At 42.7% G+C, this 18,988-nt stretch overlaps 1 protein-coding gene across 1 annotated transcript in view; it reads right to left on the bottom strand.

Annotated features, from left to right (window-relative positions):
- Nucleotides 1-18,988, bottom strand: part of TMPRSS15 (transmembrane serine protease 15) — a 619,275-nt gene that overhangs the window by 313,732 nt on the left and 286,555 nt on the right. The window contains exon 10 of the mRNA XM_077480049.1: nt 6,994-7,152. Within this exon, the coding sequence (XP_077336175.1) occupies nt 6,994-7,152 (159 nt within the window). The remainder of the gene's footprint in view (nt 1-6,993; nt 7,153-18,988) is intronic.

Below are 18,988 nucleotides of genomic sequence, written 5' to 3'. Positions count from 1 at the left end.
CTGTCGAAGCTTTTCTATATAATAGGACTAATAGAGGTAAACGAAACTTAGGCACATTCGACCACAGGTTCAATAGACATATGGAGTCACGTCGAATCTCCTATTCTATATCGAACGGTCACTTCGAATCTCCTATTCTATATCGAACTGTTGTAACAACGAAAACGAAAAAAAGCATTTATATATGTCGGATCTTTCGTTTTTCGGAATCTGCACTTTCGTTATCGTTTGTCAAAACGAAAACGAAAATACCTGAAATTCGGACGAATATGCATTCGGACGAAAACGAATGCACATGTCTAGTATGTACAGGAGAGGTACAAATCTGCAAATCTATAGACATGGCTATTGTATTTTTTTGTTTTAAGATTTGGGAAGTCTGGTTGTAATCTTACTATTTATTAATCCAAATAATCAGGTTTGCCAAATTGTATTTTTTTCTACATATCACATAGATTTGTATGAACATTTTCAAGTCTCTTCAAAAATTGGTAGCTTACAGATTCTGATGATTCCATTATGACAAGCTTTTTTAAGAAATTGATGAACACAGGTTTCTACATTCAGTGCTACGAAAGTTAAGCTTTATCTAACACCTGTTCTGGGATTCAGTAACATTTGCTATATATGTACCATAGGTGCACTAATGGAACCATTGGATGCCAACACTTTTTTTTTTGAATTAGTGTTCATTATCAGATTAAAGGTATATAATAATTATACATTTCCAGAAATGGCTATAGATCAACCAAATTCATGTCCAAGACATAGACTTCCCTTTTCTTTTTTGGTTTTGTGATTTAAAGGACATCTGTTCCAATAGAATAGTATGCCACAGCTGACTCTGTTTTGAAAATGTTAGGTGCCTGGCTTTCTCTAACAGCAATCATTTTTGGGTTATTGTCATGTAAAAAACATTTATCTATTCAAGTCAGAATTCACAATCTGAAGATTCAGCATTACATACTGTAGAAAGTTTGGAAATTGGGATTAGTGTGACAGTCATGTAGCTAGCATTTTCAGGACGTAGCATTGATGGCAGCCTGTATGTTACTTTTAGTACAGATATGCTTTAAGAATGACATCCTATATTTTCTCATTGTTTTGATGGAGAACTATTTAGGTCCACATCTCAGTGGGCTAACTGGTTATTCCAGCTCCATAATTAATCAAGGAAAAAAGCCATTACAATGCTGGACAGAGTTTGGTAAGCAACCACACAACATAAATGATTCAACTTGAGAAACAAACAAAATATCCACTCTTTATGATATATGGTTCATGCTGCCAGGTTTTTAGATTTCACATAGACTTTTATGGAGCCTGGAAATGTTACAGGCACATTAAAGATGAGGTTCTGGTTCACTGCCACCAAGGGTTCATGATGAAACTCTGGAATTTGCAAATTTAACAAATCAAATTTGTACATTCTATGATGAAACTTCAGAATTGGCAAAATTAGATTTGTCAAATTTGCCAATTCTGGAGTTTCATCATAAATCCTTGGTGGCAGCGAACCAGAACCTTGTGATTAATCTGCCTGTGACATTTCCAAACTCCATAAAAGTCTATGTGAATTTTAGATTTTAGCTAAAAACTTTGCATATTCACTACCAGAAATAGGGAACAGTCTATGATACCATAAATACCTTCCAATAGTCATTTGAGTCACAAGAGCTAATAATTTGAGGGAATGAATACCGCAACGCCTTTCTTTAAAAGGTTGGACTCACAGCAGTAATTTTGTGAGAGTGTGTTGGAACTGACAATTCCCTGTATATAATTAAAAAAAACACACATATATATATATATATATATATATATATATATATATATATATATATATATATATATATATATATATATATATACACATCCTTACCACCACCAGCATTCAGTGTGTTACCAGCCAAAGGACTCACTTTCTAGAGCATTAGATCAGTACTTTTTTTTCAGTCCAAGTTATGAAAACAATAAACATGTTATACTTACCTGCTCTGTGCAATGATATTGTAGAGTGGCCCTGAACTTCCTCTTCTGGGGTTCCCAGCCGGCACTCTTGTCTCCTCCTCTTCTGTGTGTGCCCCCATAGCAAGCTGCTTGCTATGGGGGCACAAGTGTGGGCTTCAGAGGCGGCTCTAGACTTTGTGAGGCCTAAGGCAAAACTTAGGCATGAGGCCCCATTCACTCTACAGTTTGTAGAGGCCAATCTGCTGACAGCCTTTAAAGTGGAATTAAACTCTCCTATCCTTTACAGCCAAGGAAGATGCTTCTGTTTGATCTACAAATACCATGGTGCTGCTCCAACAAATACCTGTCAATTCTAAACAGGTGTCTATTTAGGGTGCCTGCAGGAAAACAGCCTGGTGTAAGACTTAAGCCAGGGCCCTTTCTCAAGCACTTACTGAAAGCCAACCAAAACAAAAAAAAATAAAAAATACAACAATATTAATACAATACCACAATATATGTGCTAACTATAGTTGAGGCTCATACACAAACCTCCTGGGAGGTTTTAACAGTAGTAAACTTTTTTAAGGTCAGAGACTTTGAAGACAATTATACAGGAGATGGTCACAGACTGTGCGGACAATGATACAGGAGACGGTTTTATTATGGTAATGACAAGTAAACTCTTACCTGGTTAACACAGTAACAAACGTTGGAGCCACAGACAGGGTGCTGACAGACAATCACGCCACAAAGATGCAGGTGATGGTCAGACACTGTGCAGACAATGATACAGGAGACGGTCAGACACTGTGCAGACAATGATACAGGAGACTGTCAGACACTGTGCAGACAATGATACAGGAGACGGTCAGACACTGTGCAGACAATGATACAGGAGACGGTCAGAGACTGTGCAGACAATGATACAGGAGACGGTCAGACACTGTGCAGACAATGATACAGGAGACTGTCAGACACTGTGCAGACAATGATACAGGAGACGGTCAGACACTGTGCAGACAATGATACAGGAGACGGTCAGAGACTGTGCAGACAATGATACAGGAGACGGTCAGAGACTGTGCAGACAATGATACAGAAGACGGTCAGAGACTGTGCAGACAATGATACAGAAGACGGTCAGAGACTGTGCAGACAATGATACAGGAGACGGTCAGAGACTGTGTGAGTAAGGAGAAGCGGCACAATGATGATCCCACCCAGTAGCGGCTGGTGCTCAACATTTTTGAAAAAAAATGAAAAAAACAAAACAAATTGCAGCCTCACTGTACCATCAAATGCAGCCACTGTGCCCCATCAAATGCAGTCTCACTGTGCCCCATCAAATGCAGCCGCCACTGTGCCCCATCAAATGCAGCCGCCACTGTGCCCCATCAAATGCAGCCGCCACTGTGCCCCATCAAATGTTGCCACTGTGCGGGGCGGCTATTTTGGTGCCCCTGCAAAGTGCTGCCCTAGGCCTGGGCCTTGTCGGCCTAGGCCAAGACACAGCACTGAGACAAGGTACAGACTATGAGACCGTGAGACAGACAGGGTACTGGGAACAGACCGTGAGAGACAGACGGGGTACTGGGGACAGACCGTGAGAGACAGACGGGGTACTGGGGACAGACCGTGAGAGACAGACGGGGTACTGGGGACAGACCGTGAGAGACAGACGGGGTACTGGGGACAGACCGTGAGAGACAGACGGGGTACTGGGGACAGACCGTGAGAGACAGACGGGGTACTGGGGACAGACCGTGAGAGACAGACGGGGTACTGGGGACAGACCGTGAGAGACAGACGGGGTACTGGGGACAGACCGTGAGAGACAGACGGGGTACTGGGGACAGACCGTGAGAGACAGACGGGGTACTGGGGACAGACCGTGAGAGACAGACAGGGTACTGGGGACAGACCGTGAGAGACAGACAGGGTACTGGGGACAGACCGTGAGAGACAGACAGGGTACTGGGGACAGACCGTGAGAGACAGACAGGGTACTGGGGACAGACCGTGAGCGACAGATAGGGTACTGGGGACAGACCGTGAGAGACAGGCAGGGTACTGGGGACAGACCGTGAGAGACAGACAGGGTACTGGGGACAGACCGTGAGAGACAGACAGGGTACTGGGGACAGACCGTGAGAGACAGACAGGGTACTGGGGGCAGACCATGAGACAGACAGGGTACTGGGGGCAGACCATGAGACAGACAGGGTACTAGGGGCAGGCAGTGAGACAGACAGGGTACTGGGCGCAGACAGTGAGAGACAGACAGGGTACTGGGGGCAGACAGTGAGACAGACAGGGTACTAGGTGCAAACAGTGAGACAGACAGGGTACTGGGGGCAGACCGTGAGAGACAGACAGGGTACTAGGGGCAGACAGTCAGGGTACTGGGGGCAGACAGTGAGACAGACAGGGTACTGGGGGCAGACAGTGAGACAGACAGGGTACTGGGGGCAGACAGTGAGACAGGCAGGGTACTGGGGGCAGACAGTGAGACAGGCAGGGTACTGGGGGCAGACAGTGAGACAGGCAGGGTACTGGGGGCAGACAGTGAGACAGGCAGGGTACTGGGGGCAGACAGTGAGACAGGCAGGGTACTGGGGGCAGACAGTGAGACAGGCAGGGTACCGGGGGCAGACAGTGAGACAGGCAGGGTACCGGGGGCAGACAGTGAGACAGGCAGGGTACCAGGGGCAGACAGTGAGACAGGCAGGGTACTGGGGGCAGACAGTGAGACAGGCAGGGTACTGGGGGCAGACTGTGAGACAGAGACAGACCATGAGACTATGACAGTCAGGGTACTGGCCATGAGACCATAGCAAGACCGGGTACTGTATTATGTACAGACAGCTGACAGCATGATGATGTATGTACTGTACCTGCTCCTCAGTCTTCTACACTACTAAAGGCAGCATAGGAACGAAGCCGGCGACAGGTGATGTTGTCTTTGCGCTCCCTGGCCTCATGCAGTGCAATCTGGGAGTTGTAGTCTCTGCACAGCACAGGCACCAGAGGCCGAAGTCTGTTGTCTGTGCTGTGAAGAACTACAACTCCCGCCATGCACTGGGGCCGACGACTGGGGAAAGGCTAGGAGGACAGCGCCGCAGCGGTGGAGCCTGTTATTGGATGCAGCCGAGATGATTGATGTCATCTAACTCGTCCGCGGTGGCGGCGGAGGCTCATCAGCTCAGACAGGCGGCGCGGCGTCTATGTGCAGCACCCGCCCGCTCGCTCACCCCGCAACACACACTGACCGTTCCACTCCCGAGTCCGCACACTGTTTCCTGTCAGGCAAATTAGGCGGCCGCGGCCCGCGAGGCCCTCCTGAGGGCGAGGCCTAAGGCAATCGCCTAATTTGCCTAATTAAAGAGCCGCCTCTGGCGGGCTTGGTCCCGAACCACCCTCACTGCTCCCTCCTCACATTATATAATTGAAAGCAGTAGGAACCAATGGCTCCCACTTCTGTATCCATGTCCTGTGAGGAGAGGAAAAGAGAGCAGCGCCATTGCAGATGGGGACAGCACTGGACCGAGATATGACTCAAGTATTTATGGCACTGCAGTGGGCGATACAAACACTAGGACATTTTATACCTTAACCGCTTCCCGACCAACCGCCGCAGTTATTCTGTGACAAGTTGGCTCCCTGCCCGAGCCGTTGTAGCTATACGTTGGCTTGTGGGGTCGGGATAGAGGGCACGCACCCACTGCACAGCAGGGGTGCCGATGCTCGTGGCTGATGGTTGCGATGGCCGATGGCCACAAGCGATTGTGGGCAGGAGAGACAGAAAAGAGACGACTGTTCTGTTCTGACAGGAGTGACAGATCGTGTGTTTCTATTAGCTAAAAACCATGATCCGTCACTTCCTCCAGTCAGTCCATCCCCCTTCAGTTAGAATCACCTCCCAGGGAACACAGTTAACCCCTTGGGTGCCCCCTAGTGTTAACCCCTTCACAGTGACATTTTTACAATAATCAATGCAATTTTATAGCATTGATTGCTTTATTAATGCCAATGGTCCCAAAAATGTGTTAAAAATGTTTGATGTGTCCGCCATAATGTCACATTCATGATAAAAATCACAGATCACCGCCATTACTAGTAAAAAAAAAAAAAATACCAACAAAAATGCTATACATCTATCCCCTATTTTGTAGACGCTATGACTTTTGCGCAAACCAATCAATATATGCATATTAAGTGTTTTTTTTCAAACTTGTCGCTATTTTTGTTTATAGCGCAAAAAATAAAAACCGCAGTGGTGATCAAATACCACAACAAGCAAGCTCTATTTGTGGGAAAAAAGGACGTCAATTTTGGTTGGGTACAACGTCGCACGACCGCGCAGCTGTCAGTTAAAGTGATGCAGTGCCGTATTGCAAAAAGTGCTCAGGTCAGGAAGGGGGTAAATCCTTCCGGGGCTGAAGTGTTTAATACAGGGAATACATTAAGGCAAAAATATCCAGCCCTTCAAAACACTTTAAGCTGATGTAGTAGGAAGACAATAGTGTATACATTAGCATTACATTAGGTGATCAAGATATACCTACTTTGCTTCCTAAACAAAATTAGCACCTATTTCAACAGATTACCAACATGCAAATGTTTCAATGATATGCAGAAGCCACCAAAACAGTATCATTACATAGATGTTTGCTTTTTTTAGAGTTAAAAAATATGGCTCACCAAGTACAATCACCAATTACTGTGATGCATTAGTTGGATGTTATTTGGATTCTATCAAATTGTCTAGTTGAGATTTCTCAGCATAAAATTTAGTTTACTTGCAAGTCATTCCAGAAAATAAACCTTATCAATAATCCATTGCCCATGGGTGAACACAAGAGCATCAATTTGCACCACCCCGCTGCTTTCTGCTTTCACTACTTTTTTTAAAAGAAGACTTTTTACTGGTGCTTCAGGCTATGTTATACTGAGCATCCGCTAATTATCCAGGAACCACATGTTACATTTGAATCAGAAAGTCACATTGTAATCAGGTGGAAGCTAAAAAGGAAAATTTACCAGATGCATTTCCAATTGTGTGGTCAACATCAGGGCCAGCTATTGGAACACCACTTGGGCCATTGTATCGTATCCATTCTATCCATTCTTCATCCAATCTTATATTTTGAATCCAGAAACAAAATCCATCTTCAAAAGTGCAATCTATCTTCTCTTCATCTTAGGTTAAAAAAAAAAAAGACAATAACATTTTTTTTTTTAAAAAGGAAACTTTTAGGGTTGCAGGAACTTAACTCTCTATGTCTTTGAGTTCAGCAATGGCAGCCTACGACGCTGGATGGAAGCCAACAATTATTTCATAAGAATACTCTGCTGTGATGCTGAATGCCAAGAAACAGCTAACTGCACAGTTGAAATCCATATATACAACTATGTTATGTGCCAATGATTTATATTTCTGTCTATCCAGCGAGATTTATACAGCCCTGCCTTACAGCTCAGTCGATATGTTGACCTGAATTTTCTTTGTAGTTAGGCACTAGAACAAGGTCGATTTCCTGCCGTCAGCCTGTGATTGGTGTTTAAAGGGGCAGCTGTAGTTGATAGAGAATGCTTTTTCCTCACGTTATAGAGATGAGGAGCAGGGGAAGTGTTCTGTAGTCCAGCAAGAAAGAACTTAAGCTTTCTTTCCTTTAATTTCATTTGGTGATACGGTCAGTAGATCTGTTTTTTTTTTCAACAGAACAAGCTCTCATGCAAATGTAGCAGTTTGAGTGTTGAAACCATTTACTACTGACAGGAGTGCTTACAATGCTCAGATTTTATTTCTTTATGTAAAACCTTTATCCCAAAAGGAAAGAAAAAAACTGATATCCCGTGTACACATGGTTGGACTTTCCGGTAGAAAAAGTCAGAGGAATCATTTCATCGGATATTCGGATTGTGTGTGAGCTTCAGCTGACTTTTTTTTTTTTTTAATTCTGACGGACCTAGAATTAGAACATGTTTTAAATCTTTCCGACGGAATCAATTTCTATTGGGAAAAGCGTTCGTCTGTATGCTGTTCCAATGGACCAAAAACAACGCAAGGGCAGCTATTGGCTACTGGCTACTGAACTTCCTTTTTCTAGTCCCATCGTACATGTTGTACATTCTAAAGGATCGGTCTTTGGTGTGATCGTGTGTAGGCAAGTCGGGAAAAAACCGTCAGAGTTTATTCTGATGGAAAAATCGGTCGTGTGTACGTGGCATTATTGTAACTGCTTGTGTAACTGCAGTACGAGCTAGCGTTTGGCTTCACTTTTGTTAGTGTATTTAAATTGGATTTGCAAAACCACTACACAGAGGAGGTTAGTATGATGTGTTTGTCATTTAGGAAAAAAAAAATTGACTTTACAATCACTTTAAGACTTTACAACCACTTTACCATATAAATGGAAGAGACTGGTGTCAAGCACAATGTAATTATGAAAACTGGGGGCCCTATAGGTGAACAATTATACTCGTGGGCATAATAAGATTAAACAGTCCTTTGACTAAAGGCAGTCCATAAGCCCAATATATAAATATATGACGGTGGCAGCTGTCCTCAGAGATAAGTCAACTCTGTGGGATACAAGCAAGACAGACAAGACAGGAAGCACCACCTGAGTGTAGTAGTTAAAAACAAGCAGTTTAATAATAGGAGTAAGGATACTCACAAAAATAATATTAAAAAAAGGCTCATCTGGTGCAAAGGGGGAGGGCAGTAAATCAGAAGCTCCGAGCATGTACCCTGTTCTGTGTGCTCTCTTTCTCTGTGTATCCTGGCTGCCCCCCGTCTCCGGTGATGTCACATCCGCCCCACTGTCCATGGTGGTTTCTCTGGCTTCTCTGTGATCACAGAATGCCCATCTGGCCTTTCTACAAAACCAGTGCCTCTGTGCGCAACACAATGTCCATGGGATTGATCAGAGCACCCCCCTCTTTAATTTTTCTCTTGTCAGTGTCCTAACACCCTAGAGAATAAAATGGCGGTCATTGAAATACTTTTTTTCACACAGTATTTGTGCAGCGGTCTTACAAGCGTACTGTTTTTGGAAAAAATTCACTTTTTTGACTAAAAAAATAAGACAACAGTAAAATTAGCCCATTTTTTTTTATATTGTGAAAGATAATGGTACGCCGAGTAAATTTATACCCAACATGTCACGCTTCAAAATTGCGCCCGCTCGTGGAATGGCGTCAAACTTTTAGCCTCAAAAATCTCCATAAGCGACATTTAAAAAATTCTACAGGTTGCATTTTTTGCGTTACAGAGGAGGTCTAGGGCTAGAATTATTGCTCTCGCTCTACCGATCGCGGCGATACCTCACATGTGTGGTTTGACCACCGTTTTCATATGCGGGCGCTACTCAAGTATGCGCTCGCTTCTGTGCGCAAGCTCGTCGTGACGGGGTGTTTTTAAAAAACTTTTTTTTCTTATTTATTTTAATTGATTTTATTTATTTTTACACTGTTTAAAAAAAAAAAAAAAATGGATCACTTTTATTCCTATTACAAGGAATGTAAACATCCCTTGTAATAGAAAAAAGCATGATCCTCTTAAATATGAGATCTGGGGTCAAAAAGTCCTCAGATCTCATATTTGGGCTAAAATGCAAAAAAAAAAAAAAATGACATTTAAAAAAAATATACCTTTAAGAGGTATGGGCGGAAGTGACGTTTTGACGTCGCTTCCGCCCTCCTATGGTATAGAGACGAGTGGGGGCCATCTTAGCCTCACTTGTCTCTATGCCCAGCTAGGAAGAGGACCCGATCGCCTCCGCCGCTACCGATGGCTCCGGTAAGTGGCGGAAGGTGCGGGAGGGCGGCGGGAGGGGGGGTGGCACCTCTCCCGCCGCCGATAGCGGTGATCTTGCGGCAAATCCGCCGTGGAGACCACCGTTATCGTACAGCCGACCGCCGCCTGAAGAGATGGATATCTCGGTTGTGGCAGCAGCTGCCGTTACCGAGATATCCCTCTTCAAAAATAGGACGTACATCGTCGTGCGGCGGTCGGCAAGTGGTTAAAACAATTGCAGAAAACTAAAATGGGACTAAAACTAAAATGCCATTTTAGTCCTAAGACTAATACCCCATACACACGACGGAAAAAGTCAGATTGGATTATGTTGTTGGAAAATCCAACCGTGTGTGGGCTCTATCGGACTTTTTCCATAAGAATTTCTAAAATCTAAAATTTTCCAAAAACAAAATCTGATCGGACTTTTTCAGATAGTATGTAGAGAATTCCGACGCACAATGTGCCATGCATGCTCAGAAAAAATTTGGAGACAAAAGCTATTGGCTACTGGCCTCTACATTATCCCATACGTTTTGTACGCCACCTTGTTCCGAACGATCATATTTTCCGTCAACTTTGTGTTTTGGCCAAAATCCATCTGAAAAAAATCCGACGGATTTTGTGGTCGGAATGTCCGACCGCGTGTATGGGGCATATATGCCGCGTACACAGGATCGGATTTCTCGTCTGAAAAAGATATGACGGCTTTTCTGACGGGATTCCGCTCAAGTTTGCCTTGTATACACACGGTCACACAAAAGTTTGCTGAAATTACGTCAAGAACGTGAACAATACGATGAGCCGAGAAAATGAAGTTCAATGCTTCCGAGAATGCGTCAAATTGTTTCTGAGCATGCGTAAGAATTTTGCACGTCGAAATTGCCACAGACGATCACATTTTCGGATAGGAACTTTTCCCGACCGAAAAGTTGAATGCATGCTCTAAATCTTTTGCTGGCTGGAATACCACCAGCAAAAGACTGATGGAGCATACACACAGTTGCATTTTCCGTCGAAAAACTCTCATCGGTCTTTTGCGGGCCGAGATTTCTAATCTTTCCCCATTTCAAAGCTGGAAAAAAAAATACGATTTTGGCTTGACATACACTTTAATTGTGAAAACTTATTTCTACTTTAGCAATACCACTCTCATCCAATGCCATTGTCTTAAGATATAATCATTTATTTATGTTTTTAAAAACAAGAACGGACCATTCCTCATTTTTGCCCCCACTACTAAACTGTAGTTGATTTTATTATCAATTTCCATTGTTCTGATAGTAATCCACACCAGACTAAGAGATCAGCTTTCAACCGGGACCTCTTCAAAACCACACAACAGTAAATACAGATATATTTATAACAATACAATATCTAATAAAATGAAGGAAGGACTATTTACTTTTGGGAACAAAATTTCCTCTCTTCAGAATTGTGTTTATTTTAACCTTTCAGGGAAGCATGTATATTTCAACGGTAATAGCATTCCTCCGAATAAATCTGCAGTGCTGTATTTGTTTTAAAAGCACTTTAGGAGCCATAAAGAGGATAACTGATGGTATACCAATACCAACTTTAGTGCCCCACTATATAAAAAAGGTTGAAACTTGAATTTCTATTAACTCTACAATATAGTTTTATCACAGGGAATCATATAGCTGGGTAATATTGCCTCAGCAGAGTTGAGGCTTGAGCAATTTTAAATAAACATAAATAAAATAAGAGAGAACTAAGGGCCATCACTCCAATTTAAGAGACTTTTGATAAATCTCAACTGTGACTATAAAGTTTTGCCTTGTAAGCACTTAAAATGTTGCTGCTGCAGAGATGGATGTTGGACGGAAAATGCTGTTCTCAATTTGCAATGTATATGAATTGAATATCAAAGAGAATAATCAGCTTTTCACGGTCATAAAAATAGTGTTATGGCCGCAACATGCCAAAGAAATGGTTTCTGTTAATACTCACCCACTGCAAGCTTAAAGCGATCTTTAGAACGCTTAAAAATAGAGAGCTTAAAGGCTTATAATATAGGGAATTCTAAGTTTCTGTCTGTTCTTTCAGTACCCCAGACATGACTTTCAATACTGCAAGGTATTGTACACAGGTATAGTTACACCGCTGATTCTCCTGCTGGGGTGGCTCTGTGGATTAACCTAAATCTACAGTCTAAGGCCCCATTCACACCTGAGCGTTTTGTAGCTTGAAGCCTGAAGCTACAAAATGCTGGAGGGGAAAAAATCTATTATTCTCAATGGAGAGGGTTCACATCTCCACTCCATGTCGCCTGAACCCGAACACCTGAAGCTCAAACAAGTTCTGGACCCTTGCCTGCAAAATCGCGGCAAAAAAATGCAGCAAAATCGTGGCAAAATTACGCAATTTTCTGCCTGAAAACACTACGTTCAGGTGTGAATGGGGCCTTAGAGGTGGAGTGACTTGAAATGCTTTAAGCCTCCAACAGCATTATGTCATGAGCTAGTGCTATGGGATCCAAAGGGTTTCAGCACAGAGGTACTTTAAACCCTTGCAATGGGTCCCCTCCCCCACACTTCAAGGCTTAACTGTGCCTTTTTTTCTAGGGTAAGAGTCCCCAAACTTCTCAGTATGAGGGCTACATTGTATATTTTACAAAAAATCATGAGCAGAAAAATAAATAAATCAGTATGATAGATGAATAAGAAAAAAATGTATATGAAATATTACTTTTTTTATTAAAGTGATTGCAAAGTCTTGTATTTTTTTTCTATTAAAATAACACACATATTATACTTACCTGCTCTGTCTAATGGTTTTGCACAGGGCAGCCCCGATCCTCCTCTTTTTGGGTCCCTGGCTGGTGCTCCTGGCCCTTCCCTCCCATTGAGAGTACCCACAGCAAGCAGCTTGCTATGGGGCACCTGAGCCAAGCCGCTGCTCTGTGTGTCTATTCAGACACAAAGCCATGGCTCAGCACCGCCCCCTCTCCCCTGATTTGCTAACTTAGTTTTATTGAAAGCAGTGGGAGCCTATGGAGCCTCTGCTATGTCTCAGTCAATCAGGAGGGAGAGTCCCGGATGACCAAGGCACTCTTGGGACTTTTGCTGGATCGAGAAGCGGCTTGGGTAAGTATAACGGGGGCTGAGCGGGGCTGCTGCACACAGAAGGAGTTTTTATCTTAATGCATAGAATGCATTAAGACATAAAACCTTCTGCCTTTACAAAAAACTAATTTTTACTTGGAAATTTTTTGGCAATTAGCATGATATAGTTTGGTACTTCAGTAAAGCAAAGCAAATCGATCCCAAATGAACTTGGGCCACTGATAAAGGTCAAACAAACATAAATGCACACTTTCTCATTAGAGTCCCCCTTACATCAGGGTCCCCATCAGAATTTCCCCTTACATCAATGTCCACATCACAAGCCACCCCCCCCCCCCCACATCAGTGTCCCCATTGGAATTCCCCCTTACAGTAGTGTCTCTATCAGAATCCCTCTTCCAGTACACCAGTGTGGCCATCAGAGTCTCCTAATACATCAGAGTTACCTTCAGAATCGTTCTTTCATTGGTGTCCCCAACAAAGCACCCCTCTCCCACTCTTACTTTAGTTTTCCTATCTGAGTCCTCCCCTGCTTCAGAGTACCTATCAAAGTCTCTCTTACATCAGTGTTCCTTATACCTCTGTAATTAGGCTAGAAAATGGTGGGGAAGTTCTATCCTCTTGTGAATGCTGGGTCTAGCACATCATTGTTTGCTAGGAAGCAGACAGGAACCTGTGCTCTTGCCCTCCTGCACTAGAGACTGCACCAGGAGATGTGGGGGAAGAAATCTGAGATTGTTCACATAAGCTTTTGGGGTAGGGAGGAGAAGCAGAAACTGTGCGCCTCAGCTTCTAATATATACTTACCTTATTCCTCCTCTTTCTGGCAAGCAAACACTCTCCTACACTCTCCGATGCTTCTGGTATGTGGGTGGTCACCCTTATGGACTGCTGGTTCTACAATATGGCACCCTCAGGTGATTGGTCATACAGAGAGGAGGAAGTCTATGGCACTAAGGAATACGGTAAGTGAACTCTTGCAGGGGGAATCCACTGCAAGGGTAAAAGCTTTTTCCAACAAGTTCAGTTTTTTGGGGTTTTTTTTGCCAGGAAAAATAAATAAATGGATCCTTCAATAAATAAAGCCTGACTTTTTACAAGAAGCCCAGATAGCTAGTCTGAAGTTGTCTTGAACCTTCTGAGATGAGCCAACTCACTTGAAAAACAATAATGCTTATGAGTAAAGAGAAAGAAAAAAGATGGCTGGATTCAGTTACAGAAAGTATGCTGTTGCGAAGACTAAAGACCCAAATAAACATCAGATGATTCTGGAGAAATACAATACATTTCACCTTAATCAAAATGATGTTCCAATTTCCTCATGGGGGCTGCTTAGCTGAAATCTGCTTGTTAAAAAAAGCATACGGCTTTTTCTAACAAAACCATGCCATCACCATGTATGTATTGTATATCCATTAACTGGTTCCCAACTAGCGCACGCCGATGTACGTCGGCAGAATGGCACGGGCAGGCATATTGGCGTACAGGTACATCCAATCGCATGCTGGTCGGGACCCCCGTGAGTCCGGTCGCCGGTCCCACGGACTCAATCGCCGCGGGCATACCCGCGATCGTCTCAATCGCCGTGGGCATACCTGTGATCATCTCACGGGGTGGCTGAATGGAGAAATGCTGTTGTAAACAGCATCTCACCATTCTGCCTAGCAACTAGTGACGCTGATCTCTGCTCCATGTGATTGGAGCAGAGATCAGTGTTCACTAAATGAAAGCCCAGCCCCCAACAGTTAGTAACACACCCCTAGGAACACTTAACCCCTACACTGCCACCCCCTGGTTAACCCCTTCACTGCCAGTGTCATTTACAAAGGAATCACTGCATTTATATAGCAGTGATTGCTGTATAAATGACAATGGTCCCAAAAATGTGTCAAAAATGTCCGATGTGTCCGCCATGATGTCGCAGTCACAATAAAAATCGCTGATCGCCGCCATTACTAGTAAAAAAAAATATTATTAAAAATGCTATAAAACTATCTCCTATTTTGTAAATGCTATAACTTTTGTGCAAACCAATCAATAATCGCTTATTGTGATTTTTTTTTACCAAAAATATGTAGAAGAATACGTATCGGCCTAAACTGAGGGAATTTTTTTTTCTTTTATACATTTTTGGGGGATGTTTATTATAACAAAAGTAAAAAATGAGTTTTTTTCAAAATTGTCGCTCTATTTTTGTTTATAGTGCAAAAAATAAAAACCGCAGGGGTGATCAAATACCACCAAAAGAAAGCTCTATTTATGGGAAAAAAAGGATGTCAATTTTGTTTGGGAGCCACGTCGCACGACCGCGCAATTGTTAGTTAAAGCGACGCAGTGCCAAATCGCAAAAAGTGGTCTGGTCTTTGACCAGCAAAATGGTCCGGGGCTGAAGTGGTTAAAGATAATTAAGTAAGGTTGTGAAACACACATCCAAGGGTATTTAGTTATAGCCCTTCAAAGCAATGACACCAAAGCCATGCAACTTGCAGTAGACATGTTCGAATGAGAAACCCTGCTGGATTTACCATTAGACAATGTAGATCTGTGCCTGCAGGCCCATAGGTGGTTGTAGCAAGGGGCTACTTTTCCAAGTGCAAGTTGTAGATTCCAACTAATTGGTTGAATACTGTTTTACTACTATGGTTTTGGAGAACCCTAGGTCTACTACCTCTTAAAGTTTGTCTCTTCTCTCTAGTTCTCTTCTTTTTTCCTTCTCTAGCTCCTGATTTCTACCTCAGTATATTTTATTTTTAGTTTGTTATACAGTATAAATGGTATAAGGAAAATTATTTTTACTAATGTATATGTTGAATAAGTGAAAGGAGTTTGATAGGTCCTTCTATATGACTTGTTCGTATTGTTGTTTTGCACTTCAATCAATTGAAGCTATGTATTGTTATCTGATGAACTTTTTACACTCTCATCTACCATGAAAGCATGTATTTTCTAAGCAGCTTGTAGTTTCTAAGCAGCTTCATGAGATTGTGACCTCATCTTCTATCAATACTGTTTTGTACTCATGTAATATTTACTTGTTTGAAAAATATAACTAAAGACCGTTTTTCTTTTCTGATAGAATGGAGAGGGGATAGAACATCCGTCAGCTTGTTTCTTGCTGTCTGTGTCCCCATTAGGGTCATTCACCCTTCCTGTTTGTCCTATTTACCATTATCATTGAAAGTGAAAGAAAATCCCAAATGTTGGGTTGTCACCAGAATAGTAATAAAGGGGAAATATTCCAACGGGGACACTAGTTCTGGTGACAACCAGAGATTTCCTCAATTTGAAGGGATTTCCGCACCCTACATTTTTTTGGATATGGGACAATGGAACACAATGTAAAGGGAAACCTCCTCAATGGGACACACATGACAAATAAAACCTAACTGGGGTTATACCTCCTACCTTACGCTATCCAAAATGGAAAAAAAAATTGTTTTTAAAGTGGTTGTAAACCCTAAGCCCGCGTACACACGGGCGGACTGTATGGCCTACTTAGTCCGCCGAAAAACACATTTCAGCGGACAGTCCGCTCGTGTGTGGGCTTCAGCTGACTTTTTCAGCGTGCAGTCTGGCGTACTAAGTATTTCGGATTTTTCGAAATTCTGTCCGTCATACTTTTGTTTCAGCGGACAATCCGCTCGTGAGTAGGCTAGTTCGACGGACTAAGAATGGCGCATGCTCAGAAAGGATTTACACGGCGGAAGGGTGCATTGCTGTGTATTGGACTTCCTATTTCTAGTCCCGTCGTACGTGCTGTACACGTCATCGCGCAAGCTTTCGACGGACTGTTTGTGCATCCGTGTGTGGTCAAGTCCGTTCATTCGAAAGTATGACGAACTGTCGGATTGTATGACGGACTAAGTAGGCCATACAGTCCGCCCGTGTGTACGCGGCCTAACACATACTCAGTGAAGTGACTTGTCTCAGGTGATACATCGAGATCAAACACACAAATTGTACCTGTTTATCTGCAGAACCCTCTCGTCTACATTTATTTAATGTCCAGAATTTGTGAGCTGCAGTAGACAAAGGGTGGGGATCTGATGTCATTCAATGCACAGCATAGAGCAGGGAGTTGAGGGTAATCTGAGACATGAGAGTAGGAAAAGGAAACACTCCCCTCTACACAATTGCATTGGGAAACATGCACAGTTGAGACTGCCAATCACCTGCAGTGTGTTGCTGGAGGAGGGGAAGAGGATTGGCAGGGGGCATGTCCCAGGATTGTCTGGTACTCTTATAAGTGACACATGCAGATAGCAGAGGAATGAGAGAGGTGACATAAATCAAACTAGGTGCTTTGAATAGAGGCAAGTACACATTATAAGCCCTTGTACACACGGTCGGACATTCTGACAGAAAATGTCAGATCGGACCATGTTGTCGGATAATCCGACCGTGTGGGGGCTCCATCGGACTGTTTCCATCGGAATATCCGACCGACAACGTTTTAGAGCCGGGCTATAAAATTTTCCGACAACATGATCCAATCGAACCTTGTCCGATCGTTTGTAGAGAATTCCGATCGGACAAAGTGCCACGCATGCTCAGATCAAATTCCTAGACCAAAGCTATTGGCTACTAGCCTGAACATAGTCCCATCGTAATGAAATAACGTCATCACGTTACGAACTATTGGATTTTCCCACAACTTTGTCCGACCATGTGTATGCAACACCAGTTTCAGACAAAACTTGTCGTACAAAATCTGACGGATTTTGTTGTTGGAATGTCCGACCGTGTGTACAAGGGCTAAGAGGATATGCTTTGTTAATTTTGTATTTTAGAGGTTTACAACCACTTTAATTACTTTAATGTAAGTGGCATGTTGTTTTCAGGGATCCTTTTAACCACTTTCAGACCGGACCATTTTGCTGGTAAATGACCAGAGGTCTTTTTACACTTTGGCACTGCGCTGCTTTAACTGGTAATTGCGCGGTCATGCAATGTTGTACCCAAACAAAATTTGCGTCCTTTTCTTCCCACAAATAGAGCTTTCTTTTGATGGTATTTGATTGCCTCTGCGATTTTTATTTTTTGCGATATAAACGTAAAAAGACCGCAAATTTTGAAAAAAAATGATATTTTCTACTTTTTGTTATTAGAAAAATCCAATAAACTCAATTTTAGTCATACATTTAGGCCAAAATGTATTCAGCCACATGTCTTTGGTAAAAAAAAAGTCAATAACTGTATATTTATTGGTTTGCGCAAAAGTTGTCACATCTACAAACTAAGGTACGTTTTCTGGAATTTACGCAGCTTTTAGTTTACGACTGCCTATCTCATTTCTTGAGGTGCTAAAATGGCAGGGCAGTACAAAACCCCCCCAAATGACCCCATTTTGGAAAGTAGACCCCCTAAGGAAATTGATAAGAGGCATGTTGAGCCCATTGAATATTTTATTTTTTTGCCTCAAGCGATTGAATAATGACAAAAAAAAATTTTTTTTTTTTTTTTTACACAAAGTTGTCACTAAATGATATATTGCTCACACATGCTATGGGCGTATGTGAAATGACACCCCAAAATAAATTCTGCTGCTTCTCCTGAGTATGGGGATACCACATATGTGGGACTTTTTGGGAGCCTAGCCGCGTACGGGGCCCCGAAAACCAAGCACCGCCTTCAGGCTTTCTAAGGGCGTAAATTTTTGAGTTCACTTCTCACTACCTATTACAGTTTTGAAGGCCATAAAATGCCAAGATGGCACAAAACCCCCACAAATGACCCCATTTTAGAAAGTAGACACCCCAAGCTATTTGCTGAGAGGCATGTTGAGTTCATGGAATATTTTATATTTTGCCACAAGTTGCGGGAAAATTACAAACTTTTTTTTTTTTATTTTTTTTTTAACAAAGTTGTCACTAAATGATATATTGCTCATGCATGCCATGGGGATATGTGAAATGACACCCCAAAATAAATTCTGCTGCTTCTCCTGAGTACGGGGATACCACATATGTGGGACTTTTTGGGAGCCTAGCCGCGTACGGGGCCCCGAAAACCAAGCACCGCCTTCAGGCTTTCTAAGGGCGTAATTTTTTGATTTCACTCCTCACTACCTATTACAGTTTTGAAGGCCATAAAATGCCAAGATGGCACAAAACCCCCACAAATGACCCCATTTTAGAAAGTAGACACC

This window comes from Lithobates pipiens, unplaced genomic scaffold (genome assembly GCF_037356315.1).
Source record: "Lithobates pipiens isolate NorthernLeopardFrog02 unplaced genomic scaffold, aLitPip1_a1.2 Scaffold_16, whole genome shotgun sequence".
NCBI lineage: Eukaryota > Metazoa > Chordata > Amphibia > Anura > Ranidae > Lithobates > Lithobates pipiens.
Note: the sequence above shows the minus strand (reverse complement) of the source record. Positions and strands in the feature narration are given on the sequence as shown.